The sequence below is a fragment of the Atractosteus spatula genome, chromosome 3 (assembly GCF_055471065.1).
Source record: "Atractosteus spatula isolate fAtrSpa1 chromosome 3, fAtrSpa1.hap1, whole genome shotgun sequence".
NCBI classification, from domain to species: domain Eukaryota; kingdom Metazoa; phylum Chordata; class Actinopteri; order Semionotiformes; family Lepisosteidae; genus Atractosteus; species Atractosteus spatula.
The window spans coordinates 24,826,349-24,847,829 of NC_142708.1; the positions used below are offsets into that span (position 1 = coordinate 24,826,349).

Genomic DNA, 21,481 nt, shown 5'->3' on the forward strand with positions numbered 1-21,481 from the left:
CTAATTAGTTGTATTCGCCAAATTGTGTTTAAAGAAGGTCATTTGTGTTTAGCATTAATGGAAGACAAGAGATCTGCCAGATCCAGTATGAAATGCCAAAATTAATGTTTGTAGGTTGGAAAACCCACAACACAATATATTTTGGTTAATGTTGAAATGTTGGAGAAATTAACACATTGAGATAAGGCCACCCAATCTAAAGCAGACAGGCAATTGTCCTTTAGGACACTCCAGATATATATTGAAATCGCGTATTTGCATACATTGTACAAAACAGAGCTTTGTAGCTCTGAAAACACAGGTAGAAACCTAATCACTAAGCAGGGATACCAAATGATTCTTTTGCATTAGAAAATAGGATAGTCATTCAATAGGTTAAACATTCTGCACAGTATATTTAGATCAACATTTAAATGATAAGTGACTGCTGATTAATCTACCCAACCAAGGTTTCATGAGTTTTCAACATTGCCACATCCAGTGGCACTACTCTCATTGAGCAGTACATAGCCATTCACTATGTACCATGTTTCGGTTAGGCAATATGCACTTTATGATTAATAAAATCAGACCTCGTTAATTATCTGAGTGTTGTAATTTCGAGAATATAGCTATGGTCAATATCATGGCGAAAAATTATGTTGATGGGACTAGATGCAACTAACATTGCAGTTAGAGCTTTGCAGTTATATCAGAGCTAGAAGTTGCAGTTATGTCAGAACAACTAGAGCCAGTGTTGTGCACACATGGTATTATGGTTGTCTGTGCAGAATTCCTGGCAGGTGTTCAGTAACTCATATTTTATAAATGTGTTTGGCAGCACAGGTTTTAATTTTTAAAATATGCAGATACTGTACATTTGTTTCAACAGCTTCGCCATAGAACCAGTGTGGAAATGTGGCAGACCCTGATCTGCACGTTAAAGTTATAAAAACTGTTAAAGTTGTCAAATGTGACTGCCATGTACATGTCTACTATTCAGAGTATGAGAAAAACTTAATTAGCACAGGTGTCCACTTATATATCATTTAGAACCAGGCTTCTGAAAGTGTATACCAACATAAATTGGGAAACTAATGCTCATAAGTACAGTAGATGCATACATGTGATCCAGATGAATCAAACTGAGAGCAACATGCGAGTCATGAACAGTTCAGTCAATATGAGAAAGTAGCATTATCCTTGCAGGGCTCGTTACACAAAAATGGGAGAAATAAAATGTGTTTAAAAATGGCAGATCAAAATTCATGTGTTAGAGCCCATCCAGAGTCATGTGTGTCACATCAGCAGGCTTACATTCGGTAGTCATAGTCCTCTGGATTTTTTCTCGTCACTCCGGTGTGATATGTTTGAGAGGGAGCGAGGCTGTCTGTCCGTCACCTCTGTTGCTCTGCTTAGATTGTCTTGCCTGTTTTCCCAGGAGCCCTTTGAGGATGGCTATGCGAATGGTGAGGAACTGACTCCAGCAGAAGAAGCTGCAGCCAAAGAGGCTTCTGAGCCCAAGGGTGTTGTGAAGTTCGGATGGATCAAGGGTGTTCTGGTGAGCAGGTCCTCTTGTAGAGGCGGCATGCTTTTGCTTCTGGTTTTACTAATACAAAGTCCTGCTACACATTTCTATGCTACACGTGACCTCTATGGATTTATTAGCATAAGCGCATTAAAGAAATTGTTTGAAGACTTTGGGACCTTTGTTTTTATTGCTTTCTTGTTTTTCTTCAAATTCTCTGGTAATGAGCAAGTATTCTGGTAACTGTACTTATTTTTTCATGCATGGAATTAAGGCATATACTTTAAGTTAGTGTTTGTAACGGTGCTTGTGTCAAACTCACAAAATTATTTGAGCTCATAAAATGCAGCACTTTAAATTGGTATTGGTCCTTATTTTAGAAAACATGCATGTAGGTAGACTTAATATATTTTTGGTTATCTTTTTTTGAATAGGCTCTAAAATGTTTGTTTCTCTTTTTTGTAGATGTTATACTGTAGATCATCCATGAGATAAAGCAGGCAACACTGACACATTTCAAGTTTCTTTAATAGGCAATTAGAGATAGAGATCCTCAGTAAAATTACTTTCTTCCTTTAGATGTGTGTACTTCTTTCTGGTAGTACCAACAAGAGAAATAATGGCCTCACTTTAGACCATTAGTTTAATGGCCTAAAGATGCCTCTTTTTCTCATCAGCTAAAAAAATAAATGGCGTACTGCCATTCCTTGCCTCCTCATTTACAGTGCCTTGCGAAAGTATTCGGCCCCCTTGAACTTTTCAACCTTTTGCCACATTTCAGGCTTCAAACATAAAGATATAAATTTTTTATTTTATGTGAAGAATCACCAACAAGTGGGACACAATTGTGAAGTGGAACGAAATCTATTGGATTTTTGAAACTTTTTTAACTAATAAAAAAATGAAAAGTGGGGCGTGCAAAATTATTCGGCCCCCTTGCGTTAATACTTTGTAGAGCCACCTTTTGCTGCGATTACAGCTGCAAGTCGCTTGGGGTATGTCTCTATCAGTTTTGCACATCGAGAGACTGAAATTCTTGCCCATTCTTCCTTGCAAAACAGCTCGAGCTCAGTGAGGTTGGATGGAGAGCGTTTGTGAACAGCAGTTTTCAGCTCTTTCCACAGATTCTCGATTGGATTCAGGTCTGGACTTTGACTTGGCCATTCAAACACCTGGATACGTTTATTTGTGAACCATTCCTTTGTAGATTTTGCTGTATGTTTGGGATCATTGTCTTGTTGGAAGATAAATCTCCGTCCCAGTTTCAGGTCTTTTGCAGACTCCAACAGGTTTTCATCCAGAATGGTCCTGTATTTGGCTGCATCCATCTTCCCCTCAATTTTAACCATCTTCCCTGTCCCTGCTGAAGAAAAGCAGGCCCAAACCATGATGCTGCCACCACCATGTTTGACAGTGGGGATGGTGTGTTGAGGGTGATGAGCTGTGTTGCTTTTACGCCAAACATATCGTTTTGCATTGTGGCCAAAAAGTTCGATTTTGGTTTCATCTGACCAGAGCACCTTCTTCCACATGTTTGGGGTGTCTCCCAGGTGGCTTGTGGCAAACTTTAGACGAGACTTTTTATGGATATCTTTGAGAAATGGCTTTCTTCTTGCCACTCTTCCATAAAGGCCAGATTTGTGCAGTGTAAGACTGATTGTTGTCCTATGGACAGACTCTCCCACCTCAGCTGTAGTTCTCTGCAGTTCATCCAGAGTGATCATGGGCCTCTTGGCTGCATCTCTGATCAGTCTTCTCCTTGTCTGAGCTGAAAGTTTAGAGGGACGGCCAGGTCTTGGTAGATTTGCAGTGGTCTGATACTCCTTCCATTTCAAGATGATCGCTTGCACAGTGCTCCTTGGGATGTTTGAAGCTTGGGAAATCTTTTTGTATCCAAATCCGGCTTTAAACTTCTCCACAACAGTATTACGGACCTGCCTGGTGTGTTCCTTGGTCTTCATGATGCTCTCTGCGCTTTCAACAGAACCTTGAGACTATCACAGAGCAGGTGCATTTATACAGAGACTTGATTACACACAGGTGGATTCTATTTATCACCATCAGTCATTTAGGACAACATTGGATCATTCAGAGATCCTCGCTGAACTTCTGGAGTGAGTTTGCTGCACTGAAAGTAAAGGGGCCGAATAATTTTGCACGCCCCACTTTTCATTTTTTTATTAGTTAAAAAAGTTTCAAAAATCCAATAGATTTCGTTCCACTTCACAATTGTGTCCCACTTGTTGGTGATTCTTCACATAAAATAAAAAATTTATATCTTTATGTTTGAAGCCTGAAATGTGGCAAAAGGTTGAAAAGTTCAAGGGGGCCGAATACTTTCGCAAGGCACTGTATATTAGTTTGCACCAAATTGGATTAAAAAAGTTTCTGAAGCAACGGCAAATGTCTGTTGCACTGGTATATAATGGTCTGTTGCACACCAGCAGCCATATCACCCTGCAACTCACAACTGGCAGCCCACTGCTGCTAAGCAGGTGTGAGCCTGGTCAGTAACTGGGTGGGAGACCTCCTGGGAAAAACTAAGGTTGCTGCTGGAAGAGGTGTTAGTGGGGCCAGCAGGGAGCGCTCACCCTGCGGTCCATGTGGGTCCTAATGCCCCAGTATAGTGATGGGCACACTATACTGTAAACAGGCGCCGTCCTTCGGATGAGACGTAAAACTGAGGTCCTGGCACTCTGCGGTCATTAAAAATCCCAGGGCGTTTCTCGAAAAGAGTAGGGCGGTGTAGCCCCGGCGTCCTGGCCTCCATTGGCCCTTACCAGTCATGGCCTCCTAATAATCCCCCTCTATGAATTGGCTTCATTACTCTGCTCTCCTCCCCACTGATAGCTGATGTGTGGTGAGCGTTCTGGCGCACTATGGCTGCTGTCGCATCATCCAGGTGGGGCTGCACATTGGTGGCGGTGGTGGAGGGGAGTCCCCATTAACTTGAGTGGAGTGTCCAGAAAAGCGCTGTATAAGTGTAAGCTATTATTATTATTATTATTATATGTGCTCCCTAGAGAACCACATACATATCTTCAAATGTGCGTATTTTTCAGCTGTGACACTGACTAAATTGTAGAAATTGTGAAAGAAAAGAAATTTAAACAGTAGTGCAGCACCCCCATGCTACTCTTCCTGGATTTGTGTTCATCCCTAAAGAAGTCTTTAAGAGGGAGTTTCTTGTCTTTGTTTACTAAGCTCTTTAATGTGGGCTGGATTATCAGTATAATTTGTTTATATCTGGCCTCCAAAATGTGTGATTTGTAGGATTCCTCTGTTTGTAGGATTGTGACTTCAATGAAATTCCAGTTATGTTTTATCACAGTATGTTCTAGTTATGTGCCTTTTAGGTTCTAATCACACTGTGTTTCTAAGTCTAGGTTCGGGCAAAGCAGGTTCCCAGCTTAATAACCCACTCCCAGTTTTGAGCTAAATTTAGCAGGGTCGAGCGGCGAGTGCTGTAAGAGGAAGTGGTGAGATGGTGGTGTATCTCCTACTCAAGTGTTTTGGGAAAAAAAGGACAAAGAGTAACTGTTGATAAAGGTTAAAAGATAATGGTGAAGGGATGAAGGTTTAAGAGGTATAATGCAAACCTGTTTGTAAAGAGAGGGAATATAGCCTGAGAGTGGAGCAAAGGAGATTGGGTGTCAGCAGGAGTCCAGAAGGCAAGTGATGGGAGAGGAGAAATGGAAGGGGATAGAAGTGAGGGAATGGAGGACGTCAAGGAATGAACTACGAGCAGGGAGTGAAAGTTGCAGGAACTCTTTCGAGTTTAGAGAAGTCTCTAGCTGAAAGGTGAGAGTTCCCAAAAAAAGCAAGGACAAAGTGGGGGCTGAGAAGCTGACAGTGGGAGATGGTACAGGATGAAGACAGGAGTGAGAAAAGGAAGGATATGAAATACTCAGCAACAGAGAGGGTGGAGGCGGAGCAGTCTGTGGAGGAGATCAGATCCGGTGGACAGCGAGCTTTATGAGTAGACAGAGATGGAGAGAAGGAGAAGTTGAGAATGCATATGGGGAAGTAGGCCAGCTGAGGAGTTCCTAATGTGTAACACCTTTAATAACAGTAACAGCTGTGTCCTGTGTTCTGGGACACCAGTTAGTGACAGTTTCTCTCACCTGTCAGTAACTTACCTACATAAAGTTTTACTTGCTTAAAAAGGGAATGAATAAATGAAAGAATAAAGGAGATGAAGAAATTGTCCTGTATGATGATTTAAATATATTTAATGTTGAATAAGGGAAAATAAAAACTACTTAGCTGATTAATGATACACTCTGCTAAATTTCTGGGCTTTGCTAAATTTCACTGTCAGATTAATGGTCCTGCACCATTTCCTCTTTGTTTAACGTAGTTCTGTCTTTCTTGTGAATTTATCTACGTTTGCTATAATTGACTCCTGTTTTTCATCCAGGCTGTTTTGACATTCATGTAGACAAAACTTTCTTTTTTACAGAATTTGTTTAATCTACAAATTCAAACATCTGCTTTGGCAGTTGGACACTGTTCCAAACAATGGAATCGATAACTGTTTTCAATTGTATATTGAGATATGGAAATTATTTTGTCTCTCAAATTAATTTGAATTTTTGTCCCCTTTTGTATACTTTAACAAAAAGAATGTCAATGTTCAGGCTAGAATATCCATGGTTTAGATAGTGCTTTTAGAACCATGTGAAAGTAATATGGGAATGATTGTTATATTAGATTTGATACTGATAATCAGCCATAAAAGGTTATATGCTGAATCTTATCTTAATATTAATGATTGTCTGGACTTTTGGAAGTAGTTAAGGGCAGTTTATTTCCCCAAAACTCACTGGTATAACTAGTGAAATGTTAGGGAGAAATGTCCTCATGATTTCTAAATGCTTTCTATGATCAGTCTTAAAAGTCAATTAGAATTATTCACAGAGTGACTGAAAATATTTAAACAGAATTATTTTTTTCTGGTAATAGAACTACTTTCTCTAAATTTAATTCCTGAGAATAAATAATCCCCTCTTTTGCATTTCTAAGGCACATCTGCTTCACAGTGTAAATCCCAGTATAAATGATTGCCTGATCATATAGTTTTAACTTTTTCTTATTGCCACATTCAACACTTGAATGAAGAATGAGTTTGTGGCATGATTCACATATCACTGTGTAGAAGAAGAGAAATATTTGGTGTTTCTTGTGTTTTGTAACAGGGCATATGCCTTTCCAGAAGTTAAATAAAGATGCAGTCCAGAAAATGGAGAAAAAGCAAATAAGATACTATTAATTTTACATGGTCTGTAGTGTTTACTTCCTGACTGTTTGGTAACTTTATGAAATTTGTAAATGTCAGCTGCCAGTATGAGGTGATAAGAAAAACAAATACTTTTTTGTGTATGTATTTATATGAAGAATTTTTTTGTTCAAAAGAAATTGATTTATATTATTGTGAGAAGTATCTTAGTGTTTATAAAGTAGAGATACAGTAGTCTATGTATAAAGGCAATATGGACATTTTTATTTATGATTTTCTCTCCCATTTGTGTGGTGCGTCAAAGAAATGTATTGTTTTTACCCTTAAGGTCATTCACATGCATATTTCTTATACATCTGTAGGAACTGTACTAATCTGCATTCTGTATGGAATTTTCAACATTTTGTTTTAACTTTTTAACACCAATGAACTCTGTAAATAAGAATTATTGCTTGTATAGAAATTGCCCAATTTAGTCATAGTAAGCATGCTTCCTTGAAAAAACTAGGTTGTTAGATTACTTTGTAATTAGTCCTCTCCCATCAAAGCTATTATATTTTGTTTGCAGCTGGTACCAATTTAGAGTTTTTTTCTGTTTGTTTTTTTCTTTAATGTAATGTAACAAAAACAGCTGTGCTTTCTGTCCTTAGATCCGGTGCATGTTGAACATCTGGGGTGTTATGCTTTTCATTCGCATGACGTGGATTGTGGGGCAGGCTGGCATTGGTAGGTGGACGTTTTCACAGTTTGCAAGTCCCTGTTAATTGCAATTTTTAATTTACACTTTAACATTAATCCACACCATTTACCATCAAGATGTTGAATGTCGCTGCAAAATGTTAAATATAGCAATCTGCCAAAGTCACGTGGAGAAACAAAATCCTAGCATGATTGCAGTAGTTAGTATATCAATGATAGATTTCTTATTTGGGTTACAGAGCAATATTGGTGATTGGGAGCATATTACATAGTAGCTCACAATTACAAAATACATTGCTCTAGGGATCACTTGACAATCTGTAAAAAAAAATAACTAGATTTTTAAATTTTGAAACCTTTTATCCATTATTCCCCTCAGGTTCTATTTGTTATGATATGTAAGAAATTATTTTTTAACTTGCCTCCACAATTAAAGAAACAAAATATAGTTTTATCATGTAATATGAGTTCTTAGATCAAACCTATTTCAGTAATCTGAAGTTCGATACGTTGTTTATCTTCCAAAGTCTCAAAGGACTTTTTCATGAATAAGTAATGTATATTCTTTTCACATTTCTGTGTCAGTTTTTAAAAAAAAATCTTAAACTGTACTGTGCAACATGTTTTTCAGATTAGATGGACCTGCTCTCTGATCATGATAATCTATACTGAAATAGTCCTTGAACCTGTTGCTTTCTTTTCCAGTTCTTGCATGTGTGATAGTTTTAATGGCTACAGTTGTGACAACCATCACTGGACTTTCCACTTCAGCGATAGCAACTAATGGCTTTGTGCGAGGAGGTATGTACATGTCTTAAACCAGTTCATTACTGTTGCCAAAAAGTTTCATGTTCATTCTTTGTTTAGTAATGGAAGAAAAGCCTTCAAAATCTATTAAAACGGCACAAACGTCAATGCAGGAGACGCGTGCAAGCAGCAGATTTGGCTGTAACTGCAAAATATCACACAGCAGACTGTACAGAAACTGGGCAAGCCATGCTTCAATACTGCTGGAATTTGTGTTAAGGCTCGCAGACAAAATGAGAATTGCATATTTGCAGCAGTTTAACTTTGTAATGTCTCCTAGAAATTGAAATTAATATTTTGTCTCTTTTTTCTACTCTTGTCTAAGCAAATACAAAAGAGATTGATTTAAAACTAAATGATTTCAGAAGTATTAAGAACGGAAATCACGTAATGTCAATTACCCACTGTTCTGATTGACCATATACTAATATAAGGTTCTGGACTTCTTAAATAAAAGTACATTATCATACAATTAATTAAGGAAACCTGAATGATTTATGGCCATTTTGTGTTCCTCCTCTCTTTCAGGATTTTTTTTGGTAGAAACAAACAGTTGATATCATTTTTTAAAAAAGTGTAATCAAAAATTCAAATAGGTCTTAACTTTAAATGAAGGTTAAAGCAGACTGTACTGTCTGGGATATGTCTTCCTCTGACCCAACTTATTTTTATAACTGACTTCTTACAAAAAATCTAATCTGTTAAAGAATTTAAATCTAGGATTTTTTTCAGTATCTGTGATTAATTTCTTTGTGCTACTTTGGAAACAAAATATTTATTCCTATATTAAACCATTAAGTTTTTAAATCTGTGAATTAAGCATTTCTGTGAGACACACTAAGCTTCCTTTGTAAAACAGCATCAGTTCTGCAGGAAAGGTAGTTATGGATGTATTACTGCTCTTTGACATTTGAAAAACAAAGGAAGGCTAGTACATTAAGTTAGAAAATAACAGAACAGTAATATTCTAGAAAAGTTCCCTAGCTTTGTATAAAGTTGTTTCAACCAAGTCGTAGCTGGATATATGAGTTATCCAGTTTATTTTTTTTGTTTTGTATTTTATTAGATGTGAGTGTATCATTTTACTTTATCTTACCTGTCAATCTGCCGAAGAAGATTATTTACAGGATATGCATTATGAAATCTCCCTGTCGCAAAGCCTGCCACACTGACAAGCTTTAATTAAATGCTCGTTCAGGTACCTGTCATCATACAGTGTTTCTTTCATTATTGGGTGGACATGAAACTTCTTTATTTTAATTTTGTTCCATTGAGAGAGATTATTGAAACTAGGGATGTTTTGAGGGAAGAAGCAGTATTCCATGCTCTCAGGTGGAAGATTAAAAAAAGGATTATTTATTACTGACATTCATTTAAATTCCACTGGACTACAGAGTAAGGAGATATAAGATTCAATACAAAGGATGAACAACGTTTCATTGTAAGTGACAAATACATCATGAAGACACTAAACAACTCCATGAAAATTGCTCTCGTTGGCAGGTATGTGTGACTTTTCCTTCTCCTGAACCTGCAGTCACTGGCTCTCATATGTGATACAAGGACCTTTACAAAGTTCTATGATCAAACAGTTATCTACAGAAAGAAAAAGATTTTTAGTTTTTGAAAAGCAGATGTGAAAACATACTCTTTTCCCGGCAAGAATACATACTGAAGAAGACACACTAGCGTTGCAGTTACTTCTGCCTCACAGCTCTGGGGTTGTACCATTGATTCTGGACTGGGGGGTGTCTGCTATGTGGATTTTGCTCATTGTCCCCTTGTCTGGGTAGATTCTTTTTGGGTTCTACCATTTCCTTCCTCCTTCCCAAATGTGTGGTGGCTAAGCTCATTGGCGTTTCTAAATTGTCCCTGTGCTTGCAGGATACTCACACATGGTTCCATGCTTGAGTGCCCTGCAGTACACTGGCATCCCACCTAGGGTGTAGTGCTTTCTTGTGCCCTATATTTTTAGTTGCCAAAGCTCAAAGTGGGGAATACTGTGTTTAATACGGATTGATTCAATTGGAGGTCATTCCCACCTGAAAGATTCTTCATTTCTCTTACACTAATGTAGTATAAAGGAGGCTAAAATTAATTGCTTGTAGGAAGGTACTGAAGCAAGTTGATATTTCCATAACTAGTCACACTGCAATAGTAAGTAAACTAATGTTATATCGGTGTCCTGAATCCATAGGACTTTGTAATGCCTACAAAACCAGGTCATGTCCAGTCTGCTTTACTGAATAGTAAAAGGTCAAATGCAAGCAGCCTTGACTTTGTTTTAAATCCATCTTCAATGGATCTGGCTTACCAAGAGAAAGGTAGCTATCTGTTACACTTAAACACTGCACATTGAGGTCTTATAAACACTTTTTAAATTTTTACTTAAAAATCCGACTTCTGCAAATGTTGATTGTAAAAAAAAAAATCTCTGATCTGTGTATTAAGCCCATTCTCAAGTAAGTCCCTTGGCAATCTCTTGAGTGTTCCTGATTGAATACTTCTTTGTTGGTGTAATTGTCTTTCACTTGTGCTTAGTCTTAGATGTCACAGTCAAGAATCGCCACACCAGCTGGGATTATTGTGATTCATTGAAAATCAATAATCTTGGCTTCCTTGTATGCATAGAACATTTCTCTGATTCATTGGGAAATGTACAGTATTTAGTACGAGTGACAGCATACACTGTATATCTGGTCAATTTTAGTTATTTATGCAATCATCAATCAGTGATAGCATGTACTTGAGGAATTCCTGTCCCCTGAGTTTGCAAAACTGAGCATATTGGTTTGCATATTGCGATAATCTGAAAATATCTTGAGGGTACGAATTAATGTCTCTGTAGTTCCTCCAGTGAGATGTAGACAAGAAAAGTTTGTGAGTGAAACTGAAGTTTCAACGTGAAACCTTTGAATCTTGTCCTAATATCGAGAATAGTTTAGTATAGTATATTAATTTTTTTTAGTCTTTTTTTCCAGTCTTTTCTGACTAAATCTTTTGTGAGGCTTTAGCAGAAAATGTGGGTAACAATACCCAGGCTCTGCTCATGATTTAGATTCAGCCAGCGTATCACTCCACACAAGTACATTAGCAGAGCATTTAAATGATATGAAAATGGGTTTGCAGTCTGTCATTACCTAACCATGAAAACCTTATTTTTTCAAAGTTCATGTGATACGTGTTTTAAGTGATGGGATATTCTACTCTCTCTCTGTTCAGGCTTTTGGCACGTATCTCTGTAGCCTACAAGATTACATTCCTGAGGTGTCTGCATTCAAAAAAAAAAAAACGAGATTGGGGGAAAAAGCTATTCTTCAGTGTACGAAGTTTAAATTGAGTCTAAATTGCATGAGATTTACAGGTAGCATATTCAAAATTACATTATTGAAATCATTATGTGTAAAATTGAACTGAATTATTATAATGAATTTCATTAATATATTATCTGCATCAATACTTGATTAGCAAAAAAAAAATAGTGTAAGTAACTTTTTCCAGAATGGATATATCTCTTTGCCTCTCTGAATGTGTTCTTTGGCCACTTCTGGACCATAAAATACTGTTTTTTTTTCAGCCAGTGGTGGATCAGGTACTTTCATGTGATTATGGGAGACTGCAGTGCAGCATTTTTACTGTTGACATAGGCAAATAATTGTGCATGAGAATTTGAAAATTGAGTTAAGTCACAGTGCAAACGGCTTATTGTAATTCTTCCAGTCACCTGGCCTTATTGGCTTAATCCTTTATAGAAGTAATCACTTTAGGTATTTCAGCTATTTGTATGCCAGTCCTTGTTTTAACATGTATCAAAATTATACTTAATACAGTGCCTTCAAAAAGTATTCAGACCCCTCCACTTTTTCCACACTTTGTTGTGTTGTAGACTTATTTCAAAATAGATTGAATTGATTCTTTGTTGCCATCAGTCGACACACAATACCCCATAATGACAAAGTGAAAACATCTTTTTAGGAAGTTTTGCAAATTTCTTAAAAATAAAATTAAATTTCTCATTTACATAAGTATTCAGTATTTGGCTCAGATGCATCCTATTTCTTTTTATCATCTTTGTGATGTCTCTAGAACTTGATTGTAGTCCACCTGTGGCAAATTCACTTGACAGTACATGATTTAGAAAGGCTGGCACCTGTCTTTATAAGGTCCTACAGTTCACTGTGCATGGCAGAGTAAAAACCAAGCCATGAAGTCCAAGGAACTCTCTGTAGACCTCCAAGATAGGATTGTGTCAATGCATAGATCTGGAAAAGGGTATACAAAAATTGGCAGTACATTGGAGGTTCCCAGGAGCACAGTGGCCTCCATCATTGTCAAATGGAAGAAGTTTGGAACCACCAAGACTCTTCCTAGAGCTGGCCGTCCAGCCAAATTGGGTATTTGGGCAAGAAGGGCCTTGGTCAAGGAGGTGACTAAGAACCCTATGGCCACTCTAACAGAGCTTCAGAGTTCCTGTGTAAAGATGGGAGAACCTGCCGGAAGGACAACCATCTCTGCAGCACTCCATCAATCAGGTCTCTATGGTAGAGTGGCTGGACAGAAGCCACTCCTGTGTAAATGGCATATGACAGCTTGCCTGGAGTTTGCCAAATGGCACTTAAAGGTCTCAGAGCATGAGGAAAAAGATTCTCTGGTCTGATGAGACAAAAATTGAATTCCTCGGCCTGAATGCCATACGCCATGCCTGGCGAAAACCAGATACCGCTCATTACCCTACGGTGAAGCATGGTGGTGGCAGCATCATGCTGTGGGGATGTTTCTCAGCGGCAGAGACTGGGAAACTGGTCAGGATTGAGGGAAAGATGACCGGAGCCAAATACAGAGAGGTCCTTGAAGAAAACCTGCTCCAGAGCACACACGACCTTGGACTAGGGCGAAGATTCACCTTTCAGCATGACATTGATCAAAAACGTGTTTTCACTTTGTCATTATGGGGTATTGTTTGTCGATTGATGGGGAAAAAAAGAATCAATTCAATCAATTTTGAAATAAGTCTACAACACAAAGTGTGGAAAAAGTGGAGGGGTCTGAATACTTTCTGAAGGCACTGTGTGTTTATGATGAGATTAGCTTCTGTATTGTGAATATCCAGTGAAAGAAAAACATGTTAACAATTTTTCTGGTAACATGGTGAAGTAAGAGACAAGATGTTAAAAGGGTTAATAACTTAAGTCAGTTCTGCCTGAAAATTAGACTTCTAAGCAACAGGGGTTTATGGCGGGAAAGGGGGTTAACTGATAAGGATTCCAGATGCGAGCAAGGAACCCCCTGGGGGCATAATCTTAAACTGACCATTTGGCCAAATACCATGACCCCCCCCCCCCCTCTTACCATAACATCGAATGACGTCTGAAGCAGCAAGCAAGGACTATATAACCTAAAAGTTTGTACCGGCACATGGAACAATACTTCGGTTTTGTTGTTTCTTGCGGGAAACAAGACTTCGGCTTTATTGTTCCTTGCATGCAATAAACTCTTCTGTTTTACTTCATCTCGGGATCAAGAACCTTATTCTTTCTGTTACAACAATGGTAACACACAGGTAACAATCAGACATTTGTGTCTGACAGTTATGATAATTTCTGGCTCATTTACATAGTTTTCAATTTAAAAAAATGAAAAGTAAAATATTCAGAGTTAAGCAGTTCTAACTTTTCAGTGCATTTTTAGTTTTACTTTTCCTCTAGTGTGCCACAGTGCTGCTTTTGATTATCAATGTGTCCCTGCAACAACAGGATGAAAATTAGTCTCAGCAAAGCTAGAATAACATTCCGTTTTAACTGTTGTTTTCTTTGCTTTGTCATTTGTAGGTGGTGCTTATTACTTGATATCCAGGAGTCTGGGACCTGAGTTTGGAGGGTCCATTGGTCTCATCTTTGCCTTTGCAAATGCAGTGGCCCTTGCCATGTATGTTGTAGGCTTTGCAGAGACCGTCATGGAGCTCCTGAAAGTAAGTAACTTGGATTTCCTGATTTCTCAAAGTGAATTAAGTGATCTCTTGCCTTAGGAGGATATATACCAGTGCCTTACAGAGCTTTGTCTCCTTGTTTCACTCAGGTTTCTTAGAGATTCCACGCTGGTGTAGACAAGTGGAAAATGGGGCATTGCTGTGTATTGCTTTGGATGTAGGGTGGGATTTATTTGTAGTACAGATTTGCTGGGACATTTGCCGAACTTGAGTTTAATTTGAAGATGTTGTCATTATCTTATATAATATGTTATCACATAGTTACATTCAAGTATAATTCCTTATTATTTCCTTTTATTCCAGCTTGAAGTATTGGTTAGGCTAAAAAAATATTCTGACCTTTTGTGCGTGAAAATATCAGGTGATTAGTTCAAGGTTTGGTTTGGATTGGAATCGGATTTTCTTCAACAAATCCTATGGAGAGTATTCCCTTCAATGTTGATATATTTTTTTCTAAGTTTGCACACTATAAAGTCCAATAAGTAGTAAAATAAACCATAGGGAAATAGTTCCCCTTTACATAATACTTTAATTTAGTTGCAGAAAATCAATTATCTTTCTTAAGAAAGAAGTCTTTGCTGCACAGATTAGTTCCCTCTCGATGCTCAAAGGAGTTAGAAGCTTGAATTCAGGAGAGAGGTCAAGCCGCTGACCGAACGTTCCTCTGTGTGAACATGGGTCATCGATCCTTTCTTCCCCTGCGTTTGACTCTTGAATCTCTCCACCTCCTCCTCTTGGCTCACTCTGCAGAGGGACTTTATGTGCCTCAACCACGCAGTTTCATGCCCATCCCTCCAGTAGCCACACAATGCCCTTGTGAGATGCTGTACCTCTGTAGCTGTTGAAATTCCGTATTTAAAAAACGTTGAGATTTTTGCATTTTTTGCAAACAAATGTTAAAACTATGCCTGATGTTGCTAATTTAAGATTTAACCTGACCTTCCCTCATGACCCTCTTTCCCTGCCATTCACAGGAAATGGACGCGTTAATGATTGATGACACTAATGATGTCAGAATCATCGGCACCATCACCGTTATTGTTCTGTTGGGGATCTCTGTAGCAGGAATGGAATGGGAGGCAAAGGTTAGTCATTCATCTCCACATCACCCCCTGCTGTCTTGTATATTTTATACATAATGTTAGTGCTGTTTGTTTATACACTTCTCCAATAATCTAATGAATGTTTACATTTTAAGGCTGTTCTTTAACGTTGGAATCGCATTTCTGTCATGTGCACCTGTATCTGCCTGCACAAAGGACTTGGATCCATTATCCATTTATTAACATGGCAAAAAATTGAGAGCAAATTTAAAGGAGCATTAGTGAAATTAAGAATGGTGGAAGGAGGATGTTTTTGAAGAACAGTACACAAATATTCACAGCTACTTCTGCAGACTTTTGGAGGTTTATATTAAATCATTGTTCTGAAAAACCTGAGTCTAGAATTCAGTTTACAACTCTTGTACAATTTTCACATAATGTGAATGCTCGTATCAATGCATGCTTGTTTTTGTAGGAGGAAAACCTAAAGTATGGTCTAAGCGATTAATAAAACACTTATCTAGATGTAATACAATACCAGTGAATGTTTTTTTAAGCTACAGTTTGACTTCTTTTAAAGGCACAAATCTTCCTGCTGGTGATCCTGGTAACAGCGATTTTCAATTATGTCATTGGGAGCTTTATCAGAGTAGAATCAAAAGAGCCCAGAGGGTTTTTTGGTTACCAAGGTATGTTCCTCACAGTCATGAACAGCTGTGTTTGTCATCCTAAATTTCAGAACACTAAAGCCATTTACTAACAATGCTGCTCTAAAGATTAGGAGGCTTTTAATTTTTTTCTGAACATGAAGCGCATATTTTAATTGTTATATTCTGATAGTTAACAGAATTAGTTCAGGACTTAAGATGAGTTTTTTGTTGATGGGCAAATTGACTTAGCATTAATTCCATTAGTTCTGCAATGTAAAGTGTTGTTCTAATACAGTATACTGTCAATATCAAATACTAAATTATGTTCTTTTTTTTTTTTAACAGTTGATATAATGTTAGAAAACATGGGATCAAATTTTCGAGAAGACCAGACCTTCTTCTCCGTTTTTGCCATTTTCTTCCCAGCAGCAACAGGCATTCTTGCTGGAGCAAACATCTCGGGTGATCTTGCAGTAAGTGCTAAGAAAGTATAAAGCAGGTTAAAACTTTGAATCACAGAAGATTTAATTAAGTGACATAGGTAAGTAAAGTGACAAAGGCAATTGAAACAAGAAAATCTATTAAATGTCAGCTGATTGGCTGGGCAGTTGGCATCTATGTAGTGGTAGTTAGAGCTCTTATCTAACAACTGAAAGGCAGTAGGTTTAAATCTTGGCTTGGTATTTCACTCAAGAAGTTGAAATAAATTGCTCTGTTTTATAAATGGGTAGTGTGAGTAGCAGTGTGGTGCAGTGGTCAGGGTCTGCACTTGTAACTGGAATGATGCAGGTTCAAATCCAAGGTGAGACATTGTTGTGGTATCCTTGAGCAGTTCCAGTAATATACCCAGCTGTATAAATGGGTGCATATAGAAGTTGGTTTACATAACAGTGTCAGACAAATATATGTTTATTAGCTGAGTAAAGAAGATGATCAAATGTGTTTCTATACGTTCTTTTCACAAAAAGCATATTATGCAAAACAAATGTTGTATAATGGAACAAGGAGTACAAGTAACACTTCTAGAAATAGTTATGCAAACAAAAGTGACTGAGGAAAGAAGCGATAAGTAACTAAAGCTAGATGGATTATTCCAAAGTCTGAGGCTGATTTTAAAACAAGGGTAACTACAGTGTTTGGTTAAAAAGATGTCAATCTGGACATTTTGTTCTGTGCACAAATCCAAACCAAATCTTGGTGTATGACTTCAAGCTTTGTGCAGATAGGCATTGTTAAAAAAATGGTCAAAATTGCAGATAAAACAATGTCAGAAATTCTCCAGCCTCAGTTGAAAATGTGGGAGGGGCTCATGTGTGGGGAATCATCGTGTTGTTGCGTCTCTAAAACAGAAGCAGGATACTTATATGAAGGAACAGTATCACCCTTTTCTTCAGCATCAAGCAAGAACCTCAGGAGGTCTTTGAAGACTTTTTCAACATGGTCATGGCCCTGAGCCTACAAATAGTTACCACCTAAATTACTTATTTAAGAAATGAGTTTGACCTTAATGACCTTGTATCCCTCTGGGCTGAGACTTAACTAGCCGAGTCCATGCAATTTTTATACCAAAGCATAAAAATGGAGATGGAATAGTTTAATAGTCATGTCTTTATTTTGTGATGGCATTCTAAAATTCTTGTTTTATTATTTTTAGGATCCACAGTTAGCCATACCAAGAGGAACCCTCCTAGCCATTTTGATAACTGGATTAGTCTATCTTGGAATTGCCATTTCTACAGGTTTGCATGTTTTTGTTTTTGTTATCTGTAATAAACTTGTGTCCTATAATGCTTGGAGGTAGAAATTCAGATTATTATTTTCCTCAAGGTTCTCTGACCAGTGCTGAACTTAAGACTCTTCCAGCTATGACTGTGTAACAGCAAACATTATGTAAAGCTCAAGGCTGAGCTCCACCACTAAAATTCTAGATTTTTGGTTTATTTTATAAATGGTCCTAGTTTACCAGCACTTGAAATTAGGAGATAGCAAGCCAGCTCCAGCTCATTTATTTCCAAGACTAGCTATTTCCATAACCAAGGATAGTGACTTTGAAGAAGAACAGAAGAAGTTTTCAAACTCAAAACAGATCTCTCTCAATCATCCCTCCCTTTCTCTCTATACACAACAATAAAAGGACAGGAACAATATTGAAACTAGTTTAGCATCAATTAGCACCACGTGGTATTATGTGGCCTATTTTTCAGTGGACAGCTGTTGGAATTCCACTTCTATAAATAATGAAAAATTAAACATGACTGTATCACTGCATTTGAAAAATAAAAATGCTTTATTTAGTGAAAAGTAAAAAAAACTACTTCTCCCACTGAATCTGTCAACCTCAACTGATTCCTCCAAGATACCTCAACTAGAACGTATTCTACAATGCACAGAACCCATATTGATTTACTGAACTTGCCACAACTGTTCACTCATAATGTCAGTATTGGTTAGTCCCAATACATCATGCTTATCCATTGTGTGTGTAAAGTGATGCATGTACTGTAGGGAAAGAAAAAAAAAACCAAAAGGACAGAGGATCTGTCATCACCCATTCTTTCATTTAGCATTTTATGCTTTAATTGGCCTCTGAAGACATTCTGTTTGTTGTAAGAGAAAATGTCATTACTGGTATTTTTAGATAACACCTTTTGTAATTTTTATCATGAAATGCCTTGAGTTGATTTGTATGGGTTTTGATCATTTCCATCATTTTGGGTTTCTTTCTCTAAGGGTCTTGCATCGTGCGTGATGCCACAGGAAGTGTTAACGATACCATCAGTGGGCTGATCCTGAACTGCACTGATGCAGCCTGTAAACTTGGCTATGACTTTTCTTCATGCAAGACTCAGAAGTGCCCCTATGGACTCCACAATGACTTCCAGGTAAGTAAGGGGAGTGGGTTTTAATCCTAGAACACAACACAACACATGCTGTAGCCTCCATTTTTAGACTAAATAGAGCTTTAACTTCCCATCCTGTACTGGTTGTATGACCAAGTGTTTTCTAGTAGTGTATGAAAAATGGTGTCATTTACAAATCTAGCTTTTTGGCAATAAATCAAGTTCTCTAATTTGCAGTACTGCCTTTGATTTTTTTTTTGCATTTGCAGTTGAGTTTTGATTTTTCTTTATTATTTACCATTTTGTTGAGTGAGAATAAATAATTACAATGTACATGAGGTTTCCTCTCACTGTCCAAAGACATACTGGTAGGTTAATTGGCTTATGGGAAATTTGTCCGTGGTGTGAGTGTGTATGTTTGCATCTGTGTGAGCCCTGCGGTCCACTGGCATCCCATCCAGGGTGTGTCCTGCCTTGTGCCAATGGCTTGCTGGGATAAGCTTCAGCTCTCCCATGGCCTTGATAAAGCAGTTAGAAAATGGACGAATGTATGGAAGGACAATGTTTGTGAAGGAGTTGTATGCAACATTCTTGCAACATCCTGTACGGTTTCAGGATGGTAGATTTTTCAGGGTGCCGTATTTTTCAGTGCAGAATGGTAAACGTGGTCCATAGCGATAGATGGTTACTTGATGTAGTTTATTTATTTTTTTATCTTTGAACTCTTGTCTTACTTTTTTTGAGATAGTAGTTTATAACCTCTGTGGTCTTTAAAGACTTTAAAGGGTCATTCAATGTGACGGATAAATTTAAGTTGCACATTAGGAATACAGAAAGAGAAAAACAACCCTTAGAATCCATTTCTATGTAAAGTTACTTTAAAAATAAACTTATTGTGAAAATATTATAATAATAAGAATTGACTAAGAGGCTGTTAAGAAGCTGTTAGAAAATAGATGGATAAGCATATGTAAAATGTAATGACTCTGGGTTGGCTGGGATGTCACATTCCAGTATAGTAAGGATTTATCAGTATTAGTTCAGCTTCATTCTTAAATCTGAGAGATTAGTGCATTCAGTGGAAGATTAATTCATTTTTTAAACCCAACTGATATCTTCAAAGAAAATGTGCTAATAATAACATGACCTTGTGCTTTGATTTTAAACTGAAAATGTGAAGATTATCACCATGCAAGGGTATTTTGCTCTACCTCCTGTTTTCCAGCAGCTGTTCTGCCTTTCAGTCCCAGGCTGAAATATTATATTTACTGAGTATACTATACTCCTGTGTTGAATTTGAAATTATTCAGTACATGTGTAGGTACAAATAAAACTTGTTCAAAGACATACTACCTGAATGTGTATCTGATATGTGAGAGAAATGAGTGAAATGGATAAAGCACTATTATGTTGCACTAAGAATGATTTCTGTAATTATTTCTAAATTTAAATGTATCTGCCAGGTGTCTAGACCTCCATCCATTCAGCTGTATTATCCAATATATGGTCTCTCGGGAATTGGAACCTATCCTGACAGGCAGTGGTCACAAGACAGTATACAGCCTGGATGGGACCAATGGATTTTAAAAGATATTTCATTTTTTTAATTAAGGAACTATGCAGAAGGTTTTACTTTTATATGTATGATGTGTGGTAAATGAGCATTACTACAGATTTGTCACTCGATAGCCACCTTGTATAAAGGATTTTATATGGATCTGCAGCTGTTCGTTCAGGCTTCCATAAGTAACAGGCTAAATTGAAATGGACATTTCTGTTATTCGTTTTGAGAATTGGGTGTTTGTTTTTACCAGTTTTTTTATTGAGAATCTGTGACGAACGTCAATATCGCAGTTAGCCAACAAAAGAAAAGAATGAAAATTGTCTTAGAATAATGAAAAGTCTGTGCTTTGTCAATGCTCATATTTATTTAGTTTTTTTTTTTCCTCTGAAAAGTCAAACAAAACTAAATCAACACCAGGACTTAGATGTAAGATTTTTTTTTCAATGACGCAAGATACACGGTGATGGAAAAAAAAGAAGTTTTTAAATAGTGGTGTTTGTTTTTCAGTCACAAGGTTGGGTCAGGTCCAGACAATGAAAGGAAGTATTCATGAGAGGTCCTTTTTGTTATGGGCACTCTTTATTCTGACATTGTGATAAAAACACAAGGGCATAGTATGCAGACCAGAGTCTTCATAGAAACAATGCTGGTCTTCCAAGTGTAATGGCTAATAAGAAGTGGTCGTGTGGTAGAGTAGCCACACAATACACCCAGTGTTTATCCAGTCTTTAGCAAGAAAAAAAATGTACATAATAAAGATTAAATCTTACATTATGAATTGTATGCGATAAATGTATGCTATAAATATTAACTGCTATAAATATTAACAGTAAGAGAGATTTAAATTCATTAAGTGAGTCACGATTGTTGTCAGTTTTCAGTGAGGTAGAGCAAAGTGGAAAACTATACTGCATTAGAATGGAAAACTGTCTTCGGCACATGTTGCCTTAGAATAAGCAATAAATACAACCCTGTCAGAGACTGTTTTCGTGTCAATGAAGAATATTTAACAATTTTGCAATAAAGAAAATGCTTCCATATTTACTAGGCAGCATGAAAATGACCCAAAATATGCAACCAGGTGAAAGGTTAATGCAGGATCTTAGACTGGTCAAGTCAAGTTCCAGATTTAAATTGAAGTGAACA

The 21,481-nt window shown here is 37.3% G+C and overlaps 1 protein-coding gene and 1 pseudogene across 1 annotated transcript in view; both read left to right on the forward strand.

The window, feature by feature from the left end:
* slc12a2 (solute carrier family 12 member 2) overlaps positions 1 to 21,481 on the forward strand; it is a 92,465-nt gene that overhangs the window by 38,912 nt on the left and 32,072 nt on the right. Inside the window, exons 2-10 of the mRNA XM_088910465.1 lie at positions 1,421 to 1,540; positions 7,397 to 7,472; positions 8,151 to 8,246; positions 14,081 to 14,220; positions 15,213 to 15,323; positions 15,862 to 15,970; positions 16,277 to 16,404; positions 17,586 to 17,670; positions 18,662 to 18,813. Of these exons, the coding sequence (XP_088766591.1) occupies positions 1,421 to 1,540; positions 7,397 to 7,472; positions 8,151 to 8,246; positions 14,081 to 14,220; positions 15,213 to 15,323; positions 15,862 to 15,970; positions 16,277 to 16,404; positions 17,586 to 17,670; positions 18,662 to 18,813 (1,017 nt within the window). The remainder of the gene's footprint in view (positions 1 to 1,420; positions 1,541 to 7,396; positions 7,473 to 8,150; positions 8,247 to 14,080; positions 14,221 to 15,212; positions 15,324 to 15,861; positions 15,971 to 16,276; positions 16,405 to 17,585; positions 17,671 to 18,661; positions 18,814 to 21,481) is intronic.
* Positions 12,457 to 13,076, forward strand: LOC148837598 (uncharacterized; annotated as a pseudogene).